Source organism: Manis javanica, chromosome 4 (genome assembly GCF_040802235.1).
Source record: "Manis javanica isolate MJ-LG chromosome 4, MJ_LKY, whole genome shotgun sequence".
Taxonomy (NCBI): domain Eukaryota; kingdom Metazoa; phylum Chordata; class Mammalia; order Pholidota; family Manidae; genus Manis; species Manis javanica.
This window is the reverse complement of record NC_133159.1, coordinates 182,263,598-182,286,795: the sequence shown is the minus strand read 5'-3', so window position 1 is coordinate 182,286,795 and position 23,198 is coordinate 182,263,598. Positions and strand designations below refer to the sequence as shown.

The 23,198-nt window shown below is 59.4% G+C and overlaps 2 protein-coding genes across 4 annotated transcripts; both read right to left on the bottom strand.

Moving 5' to 3' along the window:
- Window positions 1-8,473: 8,473 nt before the first annotated feature.
- Window positions 8,474-15,803, bottom strand: SLC25A10 (solute carrier family 25 member 10). 3 transcript variants are annotated; one of them, XM_036997492.2, is made up of 11 exons: window positions 15,562-15,803; window positions 13,243-13,362; window positions 12,563-12,677; window positions 12,429-12,477; window positions 12,158-12,199; window positions 11,288-11,331; window positions 11,062-11,132; window positions 10,666-10,758; window positions 10,286-10,363; window positions 9,645-9,945; window positions 8,474-9,564 (listed from the first exon to the last, which is right to left on the bottom strand). In XM_036997492.2, the coding sequence occupies exons 1-11, from the start codon at window positions 15,652-15,654 to the stop codon at window positions 9,146-9,148; spliced, it is 1,425 nt and encodes a 474-aa protein (XP_036853387.2). In that variant the 5' UTR covers window positions 15,655-15,803; the 3' UTR covers window positions 8,474-9,145. The 3 variants fall into 3 exon arrangements, with proteins under 3 accessions (XP_036853387.2, XP_073092217.1, XP_036853388.1); XM_036997493.2 differs by having other exon boundaries at window positions 9,230-9,564; window positions 9,645-9,701; XM_073236116.1 differs by lacking the exon at window positions 12,158-12,199.
- A 3,391-nt stretch (window positions 15,804-19,194) lies between these two features.
- Window positions 19,195-22,699, bottom strand: MRPL12 (mitochondrial ribosomal protein L12). The gene is made up of 5 exons (XM_017680631.3): window positions 22,490-22,699; window positions 21,703-21,919; window positions 21,439-21,522; window positions 19,717-19,851; window positions 19,195-19,599 (listed from the first exon to the last, which is right to left on the bottom strand). The coding sequence occupies exons 1-5, from the start codon at window positions 22,561-22,563 to the stop codon at window positions 19,483-19,485; spliced, it is 627 nt and encodes a 208-aa protein (XP_017536120.2). The 5' UTR covers window positions 22,564-22,699; the 3' UTR covers window positions 19,195-19,482.
- Window positions 22,700-23,198: the final 499 nt, after the last annotated feature.

Below are 23,198 nucleotides of genomic sequence, written 5' to 3'. Positions count from 1 at the left end.
TGATTCCGCTGCTGTTTTGTTCCTTCAGTTTTCCATTGTTCTTACACTCCACATATGAGTGAAATCATTTGGTACTTGTCTTTCTCCGCCTGGCTTATTTCACTGAGCATAATACCCTCTAGCTCCATCCATGTTGTGGCAAATGGTAGGATTTGTTTTCTTCTTATGGCTGAGTAATATTCCATTGTGTATATGTACCACATCTTCTTTATCCATTCATCTACTGATGGACACTTAGGTTGCTTCCATTTCTGGCTATTGTGAATAGTGCTGCGATAAACATAGGGGTGCATCTGTCTTTTTCAAACTGGGCTGCTGCCTTCTTAGGGTAAATTCCTAGAAGTGGAATTCCTGGGTCAAATGGTATTTCTAGTTTGAGTTTTTTGAGGAACCTCCATATTGCTTTTCACAATGGTTGAACTAATGTACATTCCCACCAGCAGTGTAGGAGGGTTCCCCTCTCTCCGCATCCTTGCCAACATTTTTTGTTGTTTGTCTTCTGGATGGTAGCCATCCTTACTGGTATGAGGTGCTATCTCATTGTGGTTTTAATTTGCATTTCTCTGATGATTAGTGATGTGGAGCATCTTTTCATGTGCGTGTTGGTCATCTGAATTTCTTCTTTGGAGAACTGTCTGTTCAGCTCCCCTGTCCATTTTTTAATTGGATTATTTGCTTATTGTTTGTTGAGGTGCGTGAGCTCTTTATATATTTTGGATGTCAATCCCTTATCAGATCTGTCATTTATGAATATATTCTCCCATACCGTAGGATGTCTTTTTGTTCTACTGATGGTGTCCTTTGTTCACCAGTTTCTTGACATTTGAATCCTGCTATAAGCCCAAGGTGGTCACAAGGTCTAACATTTTTTATATGTGGCTGGTTTCCATTAACAGGTTATTTGTGCTTCCTGCATCTATAGTCATGAGTTAGATTGGTCTATTAATTTTCACTTTGGAGTTGAGATCATGCTAGCCTTCTGGGGAAATTTTATAAGATGGGGATTTTTCTGTTCCATTAATATCTAGTAGAAACTCACCTGTAAAAGCAGCTGGATCTGGTGTGCCTACATGAGTTTTGATGATATGTTGTGGATATACACCGAGATCTCCCAAATGAGCACAGGCAGGCGCCGAGCGCTCAGCACCTGCTTGAGCAGGACGGCAGCCACCTGCTTGGCAGGAGCGCAGGCAGGCAGAGGAGGGGGACAGCTCCATCAGGAGAAGGGGGCGTTGGAGGCTGGGCCTGGGGGAGCTGTGGGGTGGCGAGGCGGTCAACCCAGTGGGATTTGCACAGGCACGTGTATGGCTCTCCTCGCTGGTCCTTTCATATGTTGCCGAGTTCTATTTGCTAACGCTTTGTTAGAGATTTTTGCATCTGTATCCATGGGGCGTGTTTGTCTGTAATTTTCTTATTTTGTATCTGGTTATGTTATCTGGGCCGTACTAGCTGCATAAAGTTAATTGGAATGTTTTCCTCTTCTTCTGTTTTCCGGAGAAGATTGTGTAAAATTCTTCTTTAAACGTTTGGTGGGATTCTCCAGTGAAACCATCAGGGCTGGAGATTTTCTTTGGCAGATTTAAAATGGATTCAAATGTCCTTAATAGTTACAGGACTATTCCTGGCATCTATTTCATATTGGATAAGCTGTGCTAGTATGTGCTTTTCTAGGAATTGTTCCATTTCGTCTAAGTTGTCAAATTTATGTGTGCAGACACATTCATAATGGTCCCAGTACCCTTTTGGTGTCTGCAGGGTCTGTGGTGATGTCCCCTGTCATCAGTTTTGCTAGAAGCTTGCCAGTTTTCTTGATCTTTTAAAGTCTTTTTGTTCTTTTGATTTGCTCTATTATTTGTTAACATTTATATTTCTTTTCCTTTTGCTTGCTTGGGACTTTTTTTACTTTTCTTTTTCTACTTCTTTAAGTGGAATTTTACATTTTTTGTGAACTTTCTGCTTTTCTAATAGATATGTTTAATGCTATGAATTTCCTGAGCACCATGTTGTTTGTTGAAGCCCAAGAATTACGTTGTATTTTCATTTTTTTTTCAGTTCGATTTTTTGTTGTTTAGTTTTCAATGAGACATCCTCTTTTGACCCATATTTTAAAGTGTGTTGTTTAGTTTCCAAGCATTTGAAGATTTTCTTGTTATCTTTCTCTTACTGCCTTCTAGTTTGATTCCACTGTGGTTGGTGACATAACTGGCATGATTTCGGGTCTTTTAAACTCGGCGAGTTTGTCTCTGGCTCAGGATATGGCCAGCAGTGGACAGGGAGATGCGTTCTGCCGGCGTGGGTGCCGTGTGCTGAAGGCCGATCGGCCCCGTGGGCCGGCGGTGGTGAGGTCCGGGTCCTGCGTCTGCGTGACTTGTGGCCCTGTTGCCCTGTCAGCTGAGACAGAGGAGTCTCCGGCTGTAACGTGGAATAATCTTTCATTTAAAATAACTCTTTAGGTAACTCTTAAGTGAAAGAGGAAATTAAAAGTTTTGAATAATCGATAATGAGAGAACATTATTGATCAGAAACTTGGAGAATACAGCCAAAGTCAGTCTCCGAGGGAGAAGTTTGCAGCCTTAAATGCATAACTGAGAAGATGTGAATGATGAGTCTGCCAAGTGATTAAAAGGGTGATAAGGGAAATTATGAACAACTCTATGCCAATACTTTCAACAAAGTCCTTGGAAAACCCCACAAACTACCAAAGTTCACCAAAGAAGCAGAGAGCCTGAATGCCCTTCTCTATGAAGGAAATTGTACTTTTAGTTAAAAACCTTCCCACAAGGAAAACTGAAATAAGTAGGTATATATACAGAAATAAATAGCTTGCTCGGGCTATTTGTTTAAAAACTCAGTAATAAGAAAACAACTTGATTGTTAAAAAGTGGTAAAGCATTTGAATGTCTAGATACTTGTTAAAGAAGATACTAGTCAGCAGAAGCCCATGAAAAGACACTCAACATCAAATGCCATGAAGAAAATGCAAATTATAACCACACTGAGAGTCCGCTGCGCACCTGTTAACATGGCGAAGGTTAAAGAAACCGAGGACACCACGTGTTGGTGAGAGGCGTTGTGGCTGGACTTCTCATCCGCTTCTTGTGGGAATGAAACATGGTACAACCACTTTGGAAAACGGTTTGACACTTTCTTAATGGTATTTACCAAGAGAGATGGAAGTGCGGATCCGTACCAGGACTTGTACACAGATTCTCACAGCAGCTTTATTCACATAGCTCCAGATGGAAACAGCCCGAATGCCCATCAGCAAGTGGGTGGGCGGGCAGGTCGCAGCCTTCCTGTCCCCAGCACGTCCACATAGTACTCGGACATAAAGTGTCATCAACAGGGTGGATGGATCTCAAAATCATGCTGAGTGAAGAAGCCACATAAGAAAAGAGTATATTATCTGATTTCATTCACATTAACATATAGAAACCCATTGCAGTGCAGCAGGTCCAGGTCTTCCGAGGATGCGGTGGGTGAGGAGGGGCAGGACCTGCTGGGCTGGCAGACGGGCTCACTGCTTTGACTGGGGGGATGTGGTCTCGGGTGCATGTGTGTGTCCAAACCTAGGACACCATGTGCAGTCCGTCCAGTGTCTATTATACCTCAGTAAAGCAGTTAACCCCTCAAGTGGTCTTTTGGAACCCAGTGGCCCCACTGTGAGGAGCACAAGCACAGGGAGAGGCCACCTGCAGACGTTCTGGTGGGCAGCCCCAGAGCCCCAGCTGGCAGCCGCCTCCCGTCACTTGCATGGAGCCCTGTCGTGGGTCCCCTGACGTCCAGGTGCAGCAGTAGCTCTGGTGTGCGGAGGGGCAGGGAGCCCCCTCCTGGGCAGTGTGTGGCTGCAAGCTGGGGGTCCTCGGTGAGTCCAGAGGACACTGCCCTGCCCCATCCAGCTGCCCACCCCCACCCCAGGTCAGTCACGTGGGCAGTGCCACCCTCCTCTGGGGCAACCCTCTCCAGGGAGCTGTCCCGGGCCGACTGCACCGCGGGCTGTGGGAGAGCAGGTGGTCCAGGTATGGGCAGGACTGAAAGGAGGGGGCGATGGTGCAGACGGGAAGGCGGACGGCCCGGACAGGAAGGGGAGAAACGGGGAGGAGGCAGGAGGGACGGAGAAGAAGAGGCACGGGGAGCCCTCGGCAGCCTGCGGGGCCCAGAACCAAGTGCCCGCTGTGGGGAAGGTGCGCGGAGGACGGAGCAGGGCCTTCGGGGAGAACCAGAGGGGGGCGCCCCTCGGGCCTCCCTGTGCTGCCGCAGCGGGGCGGTAGGGGCCGCGGCCCGGGAGGCCGGAGGCTGGGGGCTTGGCCAGGGACCAGGCTGGACACAGGGCGTCCAGGGCCCCAGGCCAGCTGAGGGGGAGGCTGGGCCGTCAAGGGAGCGTGAGGACAGAGGTGCCAGGCACGGGGTGGGGGGCACAGAGCCACCCTCGCTTTAACTGAGAAAGGTGTTCTCGATGGCACGCTGGGAGCCAGGGGCGGGCCAGGAAGGACAGCCACACCTGTGCCCCCCGCCTGGCCGAGCCACGGGCTCCCAGGCCCGCGCTGTCGGGGTTGCAGGTCAGGCAGGCCACGTCCGAGGGCCGGTCCCCGGGGCGGGCACTCAGGCCCGAGAGCCCCGGCCCCCTGGGCAACGCCGCCGGCAGGTGCCGCCGAGGCAGGGGAGTCGGCCTGGGGGCGGGGGCGCGGCGCAGACCCGGGCACCGCGCCCCCCGCCCGCGTCAGCCCCTGCGGCGCCACACGCCCCGCTCTCCAGTTAGGCGACGTCCGGGGGGACACCCGTTGCGTGCCCCGCTTCTGCTTTTCCTTTTTCCTCCTCCTGCTGGAAGGCAGGGGACGAGCCAGGCCGCCCCGGGCGGGGGCGGGGACGCTTCCGGGGAGGGGCCGGCCCGCGGCCGGGGCAGGATGGGCGCTCCGACCGCGCCCGCCACGAGGCAGCCCGCTTCGCCCACGGTGCGTCCGGGGGGTTGGTTCTCTGCGGAGTTGGGCACATCCCCCGCGCCTGCAGGGCGCTGACGGAGCGCTGCGTTCCGTGCTGTTGCAGAGCCCTGGGTGATCGCGTGTCGGTCCCATTTTAACAAGCAGCCTTCTGTGCCGGACACCCGCGCTGGTTGCGGTGCCCTCGGTGGGTGCGGGATTGGTGTCCATTTTGTTCTGTTCTACTTTTCTGTGTTGCTTGAGGGTTTTCTTAACAACAGCATTTTTTTTTAATGGAAAAAATTCACACACTTGCGCGCCCCCCTGTGCAGGGCGCCACCTGTGTATCCGATGTTAGTGTGTGTGCTGCCAAAGCGAGCATTAGGCAGCTTTAGACGTAACCCACTGGCAGAGAAAACCCAGCCCGACGCTCCAGTTCAGGATGGACTTCAGTCGGTAGGTTTTGCAGCAGTGGGGAAAATTCCACGTGAACCAAGCCCATTCCGATCTGTGCTGTGAGTGTGTAAGGGGAGAATGAATCAGCGAGGGAGCGATCCCCGCCCACTGCTGCAGGCCTGCTGGCGCCGCTGCGGCCGGAGCTCAGAGTGGGGCGAGGGTCATCCTGGGCTGCGGCCTTGGGCTGTCGGAACCCGTGTGTCTGCTCAAGTTTGTAGGCCCAGTGGAGAGAGAACTGGGCTAGAGGGGCCTGGCTAGTTTGGACAGGGAGACAAAATCTTTATCACCACATACCATACAACGGGACCATTTGAAGTGTACAATTCATTGGTTTTCAGTATATTCAGGGATATGCAGCCATGGCTGTGATAATTTTGGAGCATGTCCATCAGTCCCAAAGGCCCCCCCCAATCCCCAAGGCAGGCGCTCCCCATTTCCCCATCCCCTCGCTGCAGGTGCCCACGAATCCAGGTTGCATGGCTGTGGATGTCCATGCCTGCCACATCGACGGCCATACAGCTGTGGCCTTTGTCTGGCTTCTTCCACTCTGCAGAACGTTCTCAAGATCCTGTGCTGTCGTGTGTCAGTTTTTTCCTAACTTTTTATTGCCAAATACTGCATTGTACAAATATACCACGTTTTATTGACCCCCTCTGCCAAGTGGTGGATATTGGGTTGTTTCTGTCCTTTGGCTATTGCTGCGTGGACATCTGTGTGCGAGCATCCTGTGGACATGCTTGTCACCCCTGTAGCAATTGGCCCAAACTTGGTCAGTGACCACCAACTTCCCTAATTTCTGCCTCTGCTTCCAACCCAGGACCAATCAGAGCCAAATACATCCCCGTGCCAATTCCACTAGGCACACCGCCTTGTCACCCCACAGCTTCCCCAGGCCCCAGCCTCCAAGGCCCCCTTTTCCTGATGAGGCTGTTCCCCTCCTCTGCCTGCCTGCGTCTCTGCTAGGCAGGTGGCTGCCACCCTGCTCAAGCAAGTGCTGAGCACTTGGCGCCCACCTGTGCTCCTTCGGCAGTTTCCACTCGTTTCCACGAGTTGTGGGTCTCGATCCATTCCGAGTTGATTTCCGCGCAGTGCAAGGGGAGGGCAGTCTCTGCTCTGGCACGTGGATGTTCAGCATCCAGCGCCATTGGTTGAAGGGAGCTTCCTTTCTCCATTGAATGGCCCTTGCGCCCTTGTTGAGATTTCTTGACAATACCACGGAATGTTTTGTAAACTGTAAGGTCTTTAAGAAAAAAGGCCGAGGTGACCATGAAATGCTGCCCAAATGTGAAATTAGTCGGCTTCATTCCTTGAGGCCAGATGGCCTGCAGGAGGGGCGGTGTGGACCAGGGGCTGCAGATAGCCCACCCACCGCTCAGCTCACACTCAGGCTGGTCTCCATCCCACGTAGACGGGAACACAGGGGAACTTGGGCTTGCACACCCCCTGGGGCTGCTTTTGCACCTTTCCAGCCCCAGCTACGGCCTCTGGGGAGCTTAGACCACAGCCCTCCCGTGCCCTGGAGTCCCTCCCAGCGTGCCCTCTGCACCCTGCCCTGCAGCAGTGCACCCTGCCAAACCAGACGAGGCACTTTGTCCCTCTGGTCCTGGTCCAGGGAGGCACTGTGTAAATGGGGCCAGCTGGGAGGAGGCTGGTGAGATGCCAACTTCCCAGGTTGCCCTGGCACATTTGCATGTAGTGAGATGATCCCAGGGCTCTGAATCAAAGCAGCTTTAAGGGGAGAACGTGGCTCCCAAGCAGCCCGTCTCTGGCATTTGCTGCCTTTTTAATGCTCCTGGTCTGAGAGGCAGCCGACCCCTCATGACCTTGCTGGCTCACCCCCTCCACACACGGTCAGCACTCAGTGTGGGTTCCCACTGCCCTGGCAGGGGCACCCGTGCAGGCATTGGGCTGGTGCCTCGACCGTGTAAGCCCGTGCTCTGGCTCCCCACCCGCCTGGAGCCTGAAAGTGGGGCTCGGCCTGTGTGTCCTCTGGGCCATGGCTCTTTGGTGCCCACCTCCAGAACCTGAGCAGACCCCTCTGGAAACACCCATCCCTGGACCATGCACCGGGAGCTGCACCTCTGCCCAAGTGCTGGCCCCCAGAACTGGGTGGGGCCCGGGTACAGAGCTGTCTGCTGGTTTAAGGTAATTTGGTGACAGAATTGAGAAGAAAGGCAACAAAATCTGGCTGATCCTGCAGGGAAAGGCCAGGAGGGCGTGCTGGAAACGGGCGGGACCTCGCTGTCCTGGGCTGGAGGCCCCAGGACTCCAGAGGTAAACCGGCTGCCACCTGCACACAACAGCTGCAGAAAGTTGGCAGCCGACTGACCACCATGTTTTTTACATACAGTGTAAAAATTAGTCATAGTTAGGTTACATTAAAAAAAAAAACTCCTTTGGAGAAGTGCTTAAGTATCTATCTACAAACACATCTGGGGTTTGCCTCCAAATAACCCCAGACGGGGTGAGGCCTGAGAGGTGAATGCTCACTACCTAGGCTAGGCAAGTGTTTATTGTCTCCAGAGCAACCGTCACCACCGATCTACTTTTAATGCATGAAACGCTCCACAGCCATCTCCTTGCTCAGGGACGAGATTCCAATGTCCAGTGAGCTGCAGAAAGACCACTGTCCATCTGGGGCCAGCTCTACCTCCTGTCCTGGGGTCCCTGAAGCCCTCAGGGTGGGGCCCATACAAGCTCCCAGACCGCCTATCTGTCCGGGGGTCTTCGATCCAAAGACCCAGCCCCTTCTGGGCTTGCTAGACACCTGGTCAGTGCCCAAGACCATCAGCATGCTCAAACGTGTGTGTGGAGGGGTCCTGTGGCCCTCACGTGCTTGCCAGGAAGGGATGACCTGGACACAGTAACCCCACTGCTCAGACCACAGCCTTGCCCCTTTCTCTCCTTGCCCTACTTTCGGGCTGATGCCTCCCCAGCACCCCCCAGTTCCTTCTTTCCAGCCCTGGGACCGTGGCCCTGGCCCCCATAAACTGGAGAGCCCTCTGTGAGACATGGGGTCGGGGGGGTGTCTTACCACCCCTGGCCTGAAGGGCAGCCCCAGCCCAGGGTCGGCCCGGGCACAAGGACCGTGTACACACAGAGCAGTTCACCACATTTTATTAGCACCCCCTGCAGACCCTCTCTGGGCTGGGGAGACGGGCCGCTTTGGCAGCGAAACCCCAGCGATGGCATTTTGGCTGACTGGCCACCACCACAGGAGGCCTTGTGATGACCGCTTTCCATATGGGGCACACCCCACAGCCCACCTCTGCCCGGGGAGCTGAGGGGCACCGTGAACCCCCTCAAGATGGCAGCCGCCTCTTGCCGCTGAGTTTTGGCCAAAGTAATCATTAAAGCAGCTTGGGGTGGGTGAGCAGGGGAATGAGGGCTTGACTGCCACTGGCAGCACCCTTGGGCCGCATGCTCAGACCCTCCCCCAGGCACACGTATGCTGTCCCTGTGTCATTTGCATACTGGCCCGGAAGCTGTGGGGGCACAGCTACCTTTCAGGATGTCAGAAAAGCCATGGTCCCTGTCCTAAGATGAGAAAGACGAAGTGCATGTGAGCACGTGTGACTTGGTGAGCAGTGCTGGGGCCCTCACCCCCTACTCTGCCCACCCAGGTCCTTCATGAAGCTGCCGGACGGTGCTGTGGGCCCTGACAGCCGCTCAGTGAGAGGGAACCTTGGGGACCAGAAGAGAAGGGGCTGGGAACCCCGGACCTCAGAAAGCTGGACAGTCCACCCTTCCCACCTCCAGCGCCAACTGCCGACTCAGGGAGAAAGCCAAGCCGAGCCTGGACACCGGTCCTCCCAGTGAGCCTTCAGGGGCAGGGAGGGCTGCTGGGGCACCAGGTGGGGAGAGCCCGGGTGGGCGGGGGGAGGCGGAGGGGACGCAGGTCCTGGGAATGGGCTTGGCCCAGGCAGGCTGGTGCGGCAGGAGCCTGCTGGGGTGCTAGGGAAGGTCCTGGGTGACCAGGCACTGGGGCAGGTGCTGGGCTCAGGGTGGCAGTTGGCCTGCTGACCCTCCAGCACGCTGGAGGAAGCCGGCCCTGGCTCGCACATGGTCCAGCCTGCTCCGCCCAGGACCATCAAGGCGACACCTTGGTGCCAAAGTGTTTGCGAAGCTGTTCCAAAAACACGAACGTGAGCACGGTGTGGGGCACGAGGCGGATGCCAGCAGGGAAGAGGCCCTGGGTGGAGGAAGGAGGCATGAGGAGCCCAGAGAGGGGCCCCCGCCCGCTGCCCTGACCCCGCCCCGCCCCCGCCCCACCTTGTAGAAGGCCAGTGGCCCCAGCTTCGCAGTGTCCATGGCGCAGTGCAGAACGCCCTGCAGGAAGGGCAGAGCCAGCGGAGGAGCAGCTCTTCTCAATGATCGGCCCGAACCAGAACGAGCCCTGCCAGGGCCCGCGGTGGCCCCACATATGGGGTGGGCGTGCAAGGAGGGCTGGAACGGTCACAGCGACCGCAGGAGGCAAGGCGGGGCGCGTGCGCAAGGCCAGCGGCCGCCCTGGCTCCTGACGCGGCCAACCCAGAGGCCCTGGAGGTGCCCCAGCGCGGGGCCGTGACCAGAACTGGCAGGCGGGACAGGGGCAGGGGCAGAGTCTCAGCTACTAAAGACACAGAAGGCACTGTGCATGCGGGTGACGCCCCTGAGGGTGCTGCACCCACTAACTTGAATGGCACTGCACCACTTCACTGACTGCAGCGAGCAGGATGATTGGGCATGGGGTCAAACACTCTGATTTAAGAACACCCAAGGCCAAGTGCTGCTCCAAGATGGGCTGGGATGAGGTCACGGGTTCACCCAGCCACTGAGCCCAGCAGCGGCAGGACAGGACCCCTGCCCATGTTCCCAACCTAGCTCCTGGGCCTGTCCTCTTAGAGGGACTGGTGACTGCAGCCCCCACTCACCTGATACTCGCCCTTGGCGTTCATCAGGCGGGTCTTGAGCACATCTAGGGGCTGGCACAGGAACGTAGCACACCCACCCTAGTGGGGGACCGTCACCAATGGGCCTTCCAGGCGGGGGGGCAGGTGCCCCACACATTCGCCTCGCAGGCCTGCTCTGGGACGTCCCTGGCCTGCATTCCTAGGATACCCCAAGGCCTGCAGGAACTGGGACCACGGGGGGGACACCAGGACTCCCCTGGCTCAGGCACCAGGTGACCTGTGAGCTCCTCCCCAGGGCCCAGAACCGACCAGACTCACCCACAGCATTCTGCCTTCTGGGCCCTTGCCTCGGCTCCCAAGGCTGGTCCGGAACCCCCCACCCCCATCGCCCCAGCACTCACTGCGATGAAGCTGGCCACGAGGTGAGTGAAGATGCCGTCGGACAGGTACCCTGTGCTGAGGACCAGCTGCTTGGCCTGGTCATAGCAGGACAGCTGGAGGAGGAGGAAGGGTGGTCAGGGTCCAAGGGATGGCTCCCAGCTCCTGGGAAAGCAGACACATCCACAGGGACACCGCCTGGATGGACCACACACCTACTCTGTGGGTCACCAACACAGTCACCGAGCCTGGGCGGACAGGTGAGGCCCCAGCACAGAGGGGCCTGTGCAAGATCATACATCTGACTGCCTTTGCCCCCCTCCTCAGCCCCGACCTGCAGGCCATGCCCACTGCCTTCCTCCGGGATCTTGGGGTACCGAGGCCGGGCTCCCCACACGCTGCCATAGCACATGCCCTACCTGGCCCACGGTGACAAGCATCCCTCGGCTGGATGCCATGGTTGCGCCCGAGAACAGCTTCTTCAGACCCTCTGCCGAAGGGAGGGGGTCAGGCGCCGGTCCGCATCCCTCAGGCCTCCCCCCAGGTCCTGCACGAAGCCCCTCACCCCCTCTACGTCCTCAGGACCCTCCCCGGGGCCCCACCTGAGGCCGCCCCAGGTTTGCTCAAAGGGCCTCATCTTCTCACCTTCTCGGGCCACACGGTACAGGCCGTCCAGGGCGTGAGCATAGCTGCCAGGGGACACAGCACGGGTCCACGTGAGGCTGCCCCTGAGCACCAGCTCCCACAGGAGCGCCCTCCCGGGAAGAGCCAGGCCAGCAAGGCCACGGCGCTCTGAGGAGCACTGTTCAGCGCGGGCCCCCCATAGGGGCCTCGGCACCTGAGCCCACCTCCCCCAACCAGTTCCGCAAGGAAACGCCCGGGCACCAGCCGCTTTGGGGGGTGCTGGCTCGGAGGCAGGTCTGCGGGCTGTGACCAGGGTGGGGGCACGGGCAGCCCTGCGGGGCCCTTGCCTCCCCCTCCCTCCGTGGCCTATGCTCTGGCTGGAGGGGGCCACAGGCTCCCCCCGAACAGGCTGAAGCTGACTCCTGAGTTTAACTGAGGCCTCAATTTGTAAACACAGCTTGAGAGCTGACAAGTGTCCTAGACTTTGTGAAAAATGGTATTTTTATTATTAGAACAAGAAAAAGGGCCCCAGCCCCCAAATCCTTCTAAAGGCCCAAACTCACTCAACCTAAACCATCCTCCATGCAAACATGTTCAAGGTACAAGCAAGTGGGCCACGACAAGCCCCTTGGACCCTCCCAGCCCCCCCGCACCCCAATGCCAGTCAGTTTCCACCCACATGGAGCTAAGCCAGAAGTCCTGGGGGCGGAAGCAGTGTGTTCCCACAGCTGCCAGCTGCCCCTGCTCTGCTCCAGGTGACCCCCGCCTCCCCGGCTGCGGCGCCTCTGGAGTCCCAGCTAGGCCCTGGCAGCTGCTCGGGAGTCTCGCGGGCCTGGGCTCCCCTGCACCTCCCAGTCACACCTCAGGGGCAGAACTGAGCCCATGACTCACTTTCGGCGCTGATTCTGGGGCAGCTTCACGTCATTCTGCATCCTGAAACCACCAGGCTGGCTCAGGCGGGGGCAGGGGTCAGACACGCCCTGCACAGACCCCAGAGGGCATGCGGGGCCCCATCACAGGGTTAGCAGCACCCCCTCCCAAGGCCCAGGCCTCCAAAGGCCAAGGGGCTTTTATTCCAGGCTGAGTACCCTGCAGACCGAGCCAGTGAGTCCCAGCACTCAGGGGACAGGAAAGACCTTGACCATGAAGGAGCCACACTGACCTGACGTTGACCATATCTGCAGGGGTCCCCACGAAGCCTCCAATGCAACCTGGAGCGACAGACCCCAGAGCCACAGTGTGAGGGGCTGGTGAGGTCTGCCTGCCCAGCCCACCTCTGCCCTCCTGGCAGCTCACCGCTGATGGAGCCCAGCAGCACCTTCTTATAGAAAGGCAGGGGCCCCTGGCTGTCCTTGGTCACTTGGTCCCGCACAGTCTCGTAGATGGCAAACCGCGCCAGGGAGTAGGTCATCTGGGGGGAAGGGGCCCAGCTCAGAGGGTGCAGGTGGAGGGGCTGTGCTGGGCACGTCTGCACCCCTCGGCCCTCCCCATTCCAGCCCTCGGGGTATGTGGTCATCACGATGTGGACCACAGGGACACCAAGGTGTCCTCCCAAGACCGTGTGGCTAGCAAGCAGCGGAGCTAATTTGCAAACCCGGGGCCGGCTGATTCCAGAGCCCTGCACCCTCTCCCCTCCCGGGCCGCAGCTTCCCCATCCTTAAGTGGAGGTCTCAGGCCAGCTGTGGGGGCAGGGCTGACCCTGCAAAAGCAGAAGCGCCCCGCACACCCCCTCGCTCTACGTCAGCTCCCCAGGCCTTGTGGGTCTTCTTAAGCAGCCCTGAAAAGGAGGAGGAAGCAGCTTGGGCGCACACAGGGCGCACACAGTGGGTAGGAGGCCCAGCCACATCTGAATGCTGGCCTGGGAGACACCAGCCACCCCCTCAGCCTGCATGGCTCGGAGCTGCGAACTTGGACCAGGGCCTAAGGGAACCCCTTGGAAGAGCCCTGGCCACGAGTCCCCCCCATGGCTGAGGCACCTGTCTGCACAGGGAGGCGCTCAGGCCGTTGTAGAGCGCCAGGATGCCGTCGGAGCGCACCACCTGCAGTGCCATGCCCGTCATGCGCAGCCTCACCTCCTGCTGCGTCTGCAGATGGACCTGGAGGGGCAACATCTGCTCAGAGCTGCTCCCGACCCCAGGCCTGCTCCGCTCTAAGCCTTTCCACAGCTACTGCCTTGACACCCTCAGATGACCCCGTGAAGGCAAGTGCCACCAGCATCCCCAGTTAGAGACAGGAAACTGAGGCACAGGGGGGCAGAGGCTGGGAGGTGCGACTCCACGCTGACACTTGGCAGCAACCTCTGTGCCCCGCTATTGTTTCACAGGGGCAATCCCTGCTGTCACGTGAGGCAGGCGCATTAGAGGCTCTACAGGCATGTCTCAGTCCTCAGCATCTGCAGAGGGGCAGGGCTGTCAGCCCCACTTCACCTGTGAGGAGACTGAGGCAGGGTTCGGACCCCGACAGGGCACTCTTTACCCAAGCCCACCGCTCAAGAGGTTGTGGGTATAACCTCATAGCAAAGAGTAATGGGGACTTGGAAGAGGTGGGTGGGGATGGAGGAAGCCTCATGCCCAGTTCAGCCATGCAAGCCAAGATGGACAGGGCAGGGGGCACTGGGCCTGAGGGCAGGGCAGCCACGTGGGCAGCAGCCCCAAGGAGCAGTGTGAGGACTGAGCCAGGACGTGGGGCAGAGGGAGAGAGCAAGCAGCTCTAAAATGATTTTTCCAAGGACCATGCCGAGAGGTGAAGACCCCGGCCAGGACCCCCATGGCTGCCAGTGACTAACCACTGTACCTCACACAGGGCCACTGGGGCAGAGGGCAGCCAAGGTCCTGCGGCCATCTGCCTCCCCTGAGGCCCTCCTGGCAGGCAGGGGTTCTGCCGCAAAAAAAACCCAGCACCTGGGGGTGGGGCAAGGGGACGGCGACACCCAACAGGGCCTTGGACAATGGACATGGACCTCGAGGCTGGCCTGGGGCTGAGGGGGGCTCCGAGGGCCCTTGGAGGCCGTAAGCACCCCATCAGAGGCCCCACAGGGGCGGGGGCAGGGACGCAGGGGTGTGCTTGAGCACCTGGAAGGATACAAGCGATACCCAGAGAGGTTCCTTTCCCCAAACCAAAAAGCACCTTCCTCTCCACTGCCACTGCCCTCTGGCTCTGCAAGGCCACCTCTCGGGCCCTGCGGGCTACCAGGAGCGCAGCCCTCTCCCAGGGAGAGCCAGGCCTGGGATCTGCTGAGTCTGCTAATCAAGAAAACCAAACTCCTCCCTTTAGGAAAAAGGCTGCTGAAAGCTGCCCTCAGGCAGGGGGCCTGGCTGGGTGCCAGGTCTGCTGAGGCTTGGGTCAGCCTGGCCGCAAGGGCTAGTCCCTCCCAGAGGGCCTGTAAGGGGTGCAGGCTGCTTTGGGGTGGGGGTAAGGAAGCGGTGGCCAGGTGGCAGTCCCATGTGACCACAGCTCAGGTCCCCAGGGCAAGGCCTCCTGAGCAAACTAAACTTAGGCCTCTGGCCCACCCTCCTTTGTTCTCTGTAGTGAGAAAGAAGCAGAAAACACCCCCCCCACCCCCGTTGCTGCCCTGGGAGACAAGTGAAGCTCTGTTTCATTGTGCCCCATAAACAACTTTCTAAAAAATGTAGAAAGTGGGAAAGCTTCTCACCACCCTTGGTAAGGCAGAGCGTTCATGCACGCAGGCCCCATGGCTTCCAGGTGCCCACACAGTCCAAGAGGAACCAGCCCAAAGCAGGGGTGCCTGGTCAGCCCACTGGCTCAGGCCACATGCCTCCTTCCCTCTCCCTCAGTGAGGACTGGGCACCCACTAGGCAGGGGTAGCGGCCTGGTTTGTGCCCTGGGCGTGCTAGAGCCCAAGTGCTTCTCCAAGTGCCAACAGCTGTGCACCCCACCAAACCACCCCCTCACCTTGTAAGCAGGCAGAACTTGTGTCCTCAGAAGCCAAACTGGCTCAGAGAGACCCAGTGACTACCCCAAGGTCACACAGGGTGGAAAGCACAGACCAGAGCCTGGAACTGGGCGCCAACGACGGGGAGCCGGCCCGGCCCCTCCCCCGCCCCCGGGGTTGTAAAGGCCCGGGCATCTCCTTCCACCCCTTCAGCAGGGCCCCCGGGCGGGTGGGGTAGTGGGCTGATGCCCTGCGGGATCCCGGCAGAGCAGAACCAGGCTGGCCAGTGGCGGCGGGGGCGGACGACCCCGGCGCCTCCCCTCGCACCCTGCCGCCCGCCCCGGCCCCGGCTCCGGCCCCGGCCCCGGCCCCGGCTCCGGCTCCCGCCCCGGCCGGCCCTCACCTTGAGCAGGTCCAGCGGGTGCGTGCAGCAGGCGGCCCCGCAGGAGGCCAGCCCCCCGAAGTACCAGCGCGACACACGCGTCTCGGTCGCCATGATCCGCCGAGGATCGCCGCCGCCTGCTCGGCCCCGGCCCCGGCCCCGATGCCGACCCCGACCGCAACCCCAACCCCGACCCCGGCCCGGGCTCCTACACAGGTCCCAACCCGCCCCGCCGCCCGCGAGCGTTCAAAGAGCCGCCCGCCGCCCGCGCCCGGTGCAGCCAATGCGCCCGCGCAGCGAGGGGGCGGGGCGAGACCGACTCCGCCCACGGGGCGGGGCCATGGCCTTAAAGCGAGCGCGGCGGCCAAGTTGGTGAACCGGAGGGCGCGGGCGGCGCCTGTCCGCGGGAGGCGGCTGGGCGGCCTCTGCCCCTGCCCCCCGGACCCTGGGGTCCGCCCCCGCGCCGGGGGCGTGTCTCCGCAGGCCACGGTCGCCGCGCCCTCACCTCCCGCCCCGCGCGGCCTCCCGCAAACGCCGCGCCCGGCGTCCCTCGCCACGGCGCCCGCCCTGCGCTACCGAAGAGCAGAACGCCTCCTGGGCCAGGCCGAGGACTGCAGGAAGCCCGGGGCTAGGCCAGTTCGGAGACCAGACGCCCGCTCCCGCTCCCGGCCACGGGCAGCCCTGGGCAGCCACCTGGGGGAGGCGGGAGGCGGGGCGCGGGGGTTCGGGGTCCCCGACTCGGGTCGCCCTGGCCTCAGCAGACGCGTCCACCGCGCGCAGCTTCCCCCTCTCATCCCACCTCCCGGCAAACACGAAACGCAGGTGTGCTTCGAGCGTGAAGGGGCACAGCTGGGCAAGGCGAATCCCGTCCCCAGGGCCGCTCTGGGCAGGGCCACGTGGACCGGGCGCCCTTTGCAGGTGGCAGCTACTGATCTGAGGTGGGGCCAGAGACCCCTTCCTCAGAGAAGGACCTGTGTCCTTTAGCCACTGCAGCCTCCCACCCCAAAAGAGAAGGGTAAGGGGAAACGATTCCTGGTTCCCTCAACCCGCTGAGCCCCTGAATAACCAGTGCCCCCTGGCCTCTGAGCAATGCCTGGGCAAACCCCGCCATTTGCTTAAAGTGACCACTTGGAGGCACTAAGACTTTTAGAACCCCAGGCGGCCTCCAACCCGAGGTAACCAGCTGGGGAAGCGAAGAGCAGGCCAGAGAGATGGTGTCCAGGCCCAGAAATGCCTTCAGTGGGGGAGTGCGGGCCAGGCAGCAGCCAGCTTGTCAGAGTGGGGCAGGGTGCGATGGAGGCTGCCAGATGGCACGTGTCTGGAGTAGGGTGGAGGAGGTCGCAGGAATTCTCTAGAAAAAACCAGAGTGGGAGCTACATCAGAATTCCTTAGGAAATATGAAATCCCGTCACTGGCCATGGAGGTGGCGTTCACAGCTAAATACACAAGAGCCTCTAAGAGATGGTGCCACTTTGTTTAAAAAACCAGAGCTGACCAATGGGCTGCAGGCGGCATGGTCTCCGAGTCTGAGGTCCCAGAGCAGGCAGCGTCATCCCAGCACACTCCCTCCAACAGGCTGGCACAGGCCCTGCCCAGCATCTTGTTCAGAGTGTACCCAGATGTCTGAGTCTGTGTTGGCCCAAGGGTAACAGGATCAGCCCCCCACCACAAAGTGAACACCCAACAGCCCAGAAAGCAGGCGCCAGGCCATGAGGTAGGTGCCGCCCCTTGCAAGGTCATCCACCAGGCAGGCTCCTGAACCTTGCGGGCAGGGAGAAGCCGAGGCCCAGGAACAGGAGCTAGAAATCGAGCGGAAGTACACTGCTAAGCAAAACTGCCGTGAGGACTAGAGGTGCCGTGGGAGAGCAGCCAGCAGTGTGGAGGAACCCTGGAAAACGGGGACTGCAAGATGGGGCACCCTTTTAAGAAAAAGGTGGATTTTGCAAACTACAGGTCAGGGAATGGAAAAGGATCCCCAACCAAGTTCTCAAATGAATCATGACTTGTACATAAGCCCAAGGGTGATGGGGAGCTCAGCCTGGGACCTGGAGTCTGGTGACTCCACAGGGTGCCATTCACACTTCCTCAGGGTGCTAGAGGAGGGAGGATGGAGCTGCATGGGCAGCCTGGCAGACACCAGGGTCCTTGGAATGGGGGGCGATGGGCGTGGGAGGAATGTGCTCCAGTTCTGCATCTCCCTCTGCTGTGTCCTCTGTGACCATTCATCAGCCTGGACAGACACAATGCTGATGCCTACCGGGATCTTGCGGTCTCATGGCACCAACAGCAGACCTACCTCCCAGAGCCAGGCCTAAGGGCCAAGGCCAGTGGGCTCCAGGGTGATCCTGGGGCACACCCCAGCTTTTTCCAGGCCTGAGACACTTCACAGGCCACCTGCTGCCTGAAGCAGATCGAAGGCAGCTAGAGGGCCCGGGACCCCCATCAGGAGCCTGCGCGCCAGCAATCTACCCAGGGAGGTGAGGCCTCGGGTTCTCACAGCACCTTCAGGTATCTGACAGCAAGGTGAGGTGGAGGGCACCACCTGGCCACCATCCAAGGACCAGGCTGGTGTGAGGCACAATGAGGTCAGCCTGACAGTGGCCCCTGAAGTGCAAGGTTACCCCCACCTTTGAACAGCCATCCCCAGCAAGTCCAGGACAGGGAAAAGGCCTTGGGGTGGGAGGGTCCCAGTTCACCTTGGCTCCGTCAAAATGAAGCATATACTTTACAGGTTACCAGTGGGGCCCTCTGACACCACAGGCCTTACCTGGGGGCCATCCCTAAGGTCAGACCACTCCCTTCCCCAGGAAAAGGCCATTGGGCTGGGTCAACAGGACCCACAGCAGGGCCCCCAGCGACACAGCAGTCACCTCTGTGCAGGGAAGGCCCTGCGGAGATCTGCTGAAGGCAAATGAACCCCTCGGGATGGCGCGGGCAACAGGCCTGCCAGCAGGGCTCCTGGGCAGGCCGGCTTCCCCACCCCCAGACCCTCCCACAAGCTTAGCCACAGGGAGGACGCATTAGGTGTGTGTGGGAGGGCATGCCAGGCACACCCACCTAAGAGCCTGCCAGCTCCCCTGCCTGCCCTGAGCCATCCTACAAGGGGTGACGCTCCTGGTCCCACAGCCAGCTGTGCAGGACACTGTACAGACGGGGGACGGGGTGCAGGGGCAGGACCTGCAGAGGGCAGAGTGCGTAGCCCCTCATGTCACAGGAACCACCTCCCCACAGTGCAGTACCCTGCCCTCCTGGTCAGCCCAGAACCCCCGAGGCCTCCCTGGGAGCAGGCCTTGCCTGCCCTCTGCTTCGGAAAGGGGGGCTGCACTACTGACTCTGAAGTTGCCTCATTTCCTGTCAAAAAGCTGCTACATGCCCCACACCTAGTTCCTGGTGAAGACCTGGCATCGGCTGAGTGGCAGCTGCCGCACCTCCAGCAAGATGGGCGCTGCCTAGAACCCCCAGGGTACTACTCTGAGGTTCTCAGGATGGGTGCCGGTACACAGCAGACCCCAACAATGGTCTGCAGATCCTCCCATCCCACCGGTGCTGAGGGTACCAGGAATGGGCCTTGCTGTCCTGAGCCGGCCTCCCTAGCCAGCCAGCAAGCTGACTCCACACTGCCCAGGGCGGCTCAGCCACACAGCACTCAGCGCACACCGCGCCTAAACCATGTATTTTTCTCTGTAGCATCCAAGGGGCGTGCGTGTTAACTCGTGGTGCATTCCGAGTCCATCTCTAGGGCACCTTCCCTGGGGCTCTCTGGGGCAGCAGCTGCCCCTCCCTTCACGTCTCCGGAGGTCCACCCATCTCCCAGGATGGCGTTAGCCATGTGGTGCTGAGCTGCTCCGGCCGGAGGCTGCTCAGGAAGCTGGGCCGGCCATGGGGCGGAGTGGCCGGGGCCCATCAGGTCCCAGGGACCCGTCCACAAGTCCTTTGAGAGGCCTACTCCAGAACCACAGTGCCGCCCACCGCCTCCAGGGCTGCCTTGATCTTCTCGGCCTCGGCCTTGGCCACGTTGGCTCTGATCTCCTGGGGCAGGGATTCCACCAGCTTCTTGGCCTGTCAGAGAGCAGAGTCAGGAACCCGGCCCAGGCTGCTTCAACCAACCTGTCCCAGGAGGGCTGGCCTGAGGGCTGCGGGTGGCAGCGGTGGGTGGTGCAGCAGGTGGAGCCTCACCTGGACGAGGTTTATGCCCTGGACGTAGTTCTTGATTTCCTTGATCAGCTTCACCTTGTCCACAGGCTTTGCCTCTGTCAGGCGGATGGTGAAATGTGACCGTTCTTTCTGTTTGGGGATGTCTTCTTCTGCCACCTGAGGGACAGGGGAGGGGGGTATTGGCAAGGTGAGTGAGGATGGGGCAGGGCGTGTTCACTCCTGGGCCGCTCTACCCTGGAGCTCCAAAGGTGCGGCCTGGCAGCGCCTGGGGACCCAGCGGGAAGCCACACCTGCTGGCCTGTCGCGCCGCAGGCACTCTCCCTCACACGGCCCTGATTGAGACCAGGCTGCAACACCACGCATCGTCCCACCTCTCTGGAGGCTGTCCAAGCCTGCCTCACTTCAGTTTCCCCATTCCTTAAAAATGGTGATTTAGGAGCTGGGTCAGGGTGACATCCGCAGGCTTTGCAGGGAAAAAGTCACAGGAAAGCACAGCCGCTCTCAGCCAAGCCTAGTTATGTGTCAATGACAACCAGTGTCAGCTCCTTCGGCAGGTGACCTACAGGGCACCCGGGCACGATGGGGCTCCTGCTGCTGTGTGAAGCCCATAGCACCAGTGGGAGAGGGGCCACCTGGCCTAGCTGGTCTGGATATGCTGTCCAATTATCACCAGCTTTCTCAAATTATCTCAAAAGCATTCCCATTTAAACAATCAATTACACTGTAGTTCTCCTTCCTTGCCCTCAGTGTTCAGCTGAATCTGGTCATCCAGTAAAGCCACCTTCCAGTGCATGGGGCAGGGGGCAGATGATGTGAAACCATCAGACACATGTGGAGTGTGGGAAGTGCTACAGGACCACTGACCTGGCTTCCTCAGTGGGAGATGCTGGGAGAAGGGGGCTGAGGGCAGTGACCCAGATCTAAGAGACTGAGGAGACCCAATGGCCAAATGCCACACACAGAGCTTGTCTGGGCTTGGGTAAAAGAACATTATAAACAAAGTCTAGGACTGTTAGTGAAATCCCAATAGGCCTTGAAAGGAAATCACGGCTACTTATGTTCATTGTGTTAATGGCTATGTTTAGGGAGGTGTGCTGAGGCAAAGAGCAAAGGGCAGAGGGGCATCTGCTTTAAGCATCAAGACACAGGTACAGCAGATGGGGAAAAACCTTAATACCTACTGAGGCCAAGTGACGAACATATAGATGGATAATTGCTATTATTTGTACTTGCAAAGAAATCTGAAATTTTCCATAACAAAACCTGCAACCACACCTCCCCCACACATTTATGTGTGCCTTGAAGTCCGCGGGGTTTCTTGGGGAGACCCACAGCTGCCCATCACTTCCCCAGCTCTGCTCAAGCCACAGACATGCCACGTGGCCCTTGTAGCCTCTGCCGGGAAGGCCTTTCTCTTCCTCCACTCCTCACATTTTCTCCCCGAGTGCCACCTCCTCATTGCAACCTTGGAAATTGTAGCCTTCTCTTCCCCTTACGCTTCCCCCCTGCTTTTCCCCAGAGTACACATAACATTCTACACTACTGAACATAACTTCTTTCTTTTTCCTTCATTTGGCTCTTGGTTCGCTTCCCTCTGCAAGAAGTGGGGTCTCCATGTGGGCAGGGATGAAGTACCAGGGAGGCCGCAGGGGACCCAGTGTGTGACTGAGGCAGGACTGAGTTGGGGTGCAAGCGGTCTGACCACGTGGTGTGAGGCAGGCTGGGACCCTAGCCTGGGCTCACCTCCGGGGCCGCTGCAGCAGAGGCAGCACTGGGCATCACACCTCCCGCCTGCATGAGTCCGACATCCTGGATCTTCAGCGTTTTCTGCAGGAACATAGGACAGCAGTTTCAGTAGCTGCCTGTCACACCCAGAGACCCTCAAAGACAAGCCTGGCAGTCCTCACACTCAGGGAGCACACTTTCGACGATGCACCACACTCGCCAAAGGCACCAGGAGCAAGACACGGGCCCACATTTCGCTGCCCAGGTTCAGGCCTGTGATACCTTCAGGAGCTCGTTGAGGTCTGAGATCTCTAGGAGCGTGAGGCTGGCAATGTCCTGGACCAGCTGCTGGATCTTAGGGGGGTACTCCTTCGGGGCGTTATCCAGTGGTGCACCAGCGAGGGCCTCCCCCCTTCGATGGCTGCTGCACCTCATCAGCCTCACCGCGCAGACACAGGGCACCTGTTGCCTTGCCCCACTATTCAGACAAACGGTCACCCTGGCACGAGGGGGACATAGATCGAGCAGTTAAGTAGGTGCCATGAGTTCAGATTTGGTTCTATGGTCCCAACCCAGGGTTCTGACTCGGGGGTCCACATGGATGACAAGGGGATCTCTCAGCTACTCATGTTCTTCAAAGATCCTTAGAATCCACACAATTGTGTGCAGACATGCTACCCACGTTGTTTCCGGTTTGAATGAACTGTACCAGCCCACGTGAATAAGGCGGTAACTTGAAGGCATTCTGCTGCATAAAGCCTTTCAGAACCTGGGGCCCTTGGCGGCGAACGCCGGATCCACTTTTAGGAGCCCTACCACCTCACTGGGGGGCAGAGGAAACTGAGGCTCGGAGAGGGGCGGGGACCCGTCCAAGGTCATCCCAGGCCACACCCGCAGTCTCCGCGGCCCGCGAGGTTAGGGGTCAGCACGCGGACGCCCTCACGCCCCCCAGATTCGCCGGGACTCGCCGAGGCGAGGGGGCGCCTCCAGCCCGTCACCTGCGGACGCCTAGTGCCCGGCCGGCGGTCCCCCCGTGCGCCCTTGCCCCACTCTCGGAGGCCCGAAGTACCTGGCGAGACGGAGCGCGGCGCCCCGAAGGCCGAGACACGGCCCCCATAGGGGGCGAGCGGCCGCCGGCAGCATCGGTCCGCGGGCGGGAAGGTCACACGCGGCTCCCCGGGCGGAGGGACGCTCTAGCCGCCGAGCAGCGGAGCATACGAGCTAGAGGCGGGCGCTCTAGCCGCCAGGATTACCGAGCATACGAGTTACGGGCAGACACTCTAGCCGCCTGGGCCGAACATACAAGTTGGGAAGACGCTCTAGCCGCGCCTTGCACTTGCCTCCTCTTGCTCCCCACGATTACCCAAAAAGGGAGAGCTGCGCAGGCGCAGAGGCTCGATGCCGGTGACCAGGAGTCAGGCTGTGGCCCGCACTGTCCTCGCCCTGCGGGGCGGAGGAAGACCAAAGGAAGCTGAGGCTTGGCGCCAGGCTCCGTCCGAGTGCGGTAGGCTGGCCTGGCCCCCGGCCAGGGACAACCTCCGGGACCCTTGACCACACTGGACAGCGCAGTGACCACTGTCGCCCGCGCAAGCGTCAGTCGGTGGTTTTTGGCTGGTGACGTCTGCCCTGCCGCAGGGCGGGCACGAGGGTCCGGATGCCCTTCCTCAGCTGGCCACGCCCGCCCGCAGCCTGTGGCACGTAGCACGGGGTGACCCCGCTGCTCTCTCCGGTTCCCTCCCCCTACGACTGCCTTCCCGTCAGCACAGGAGCGAGGCCCG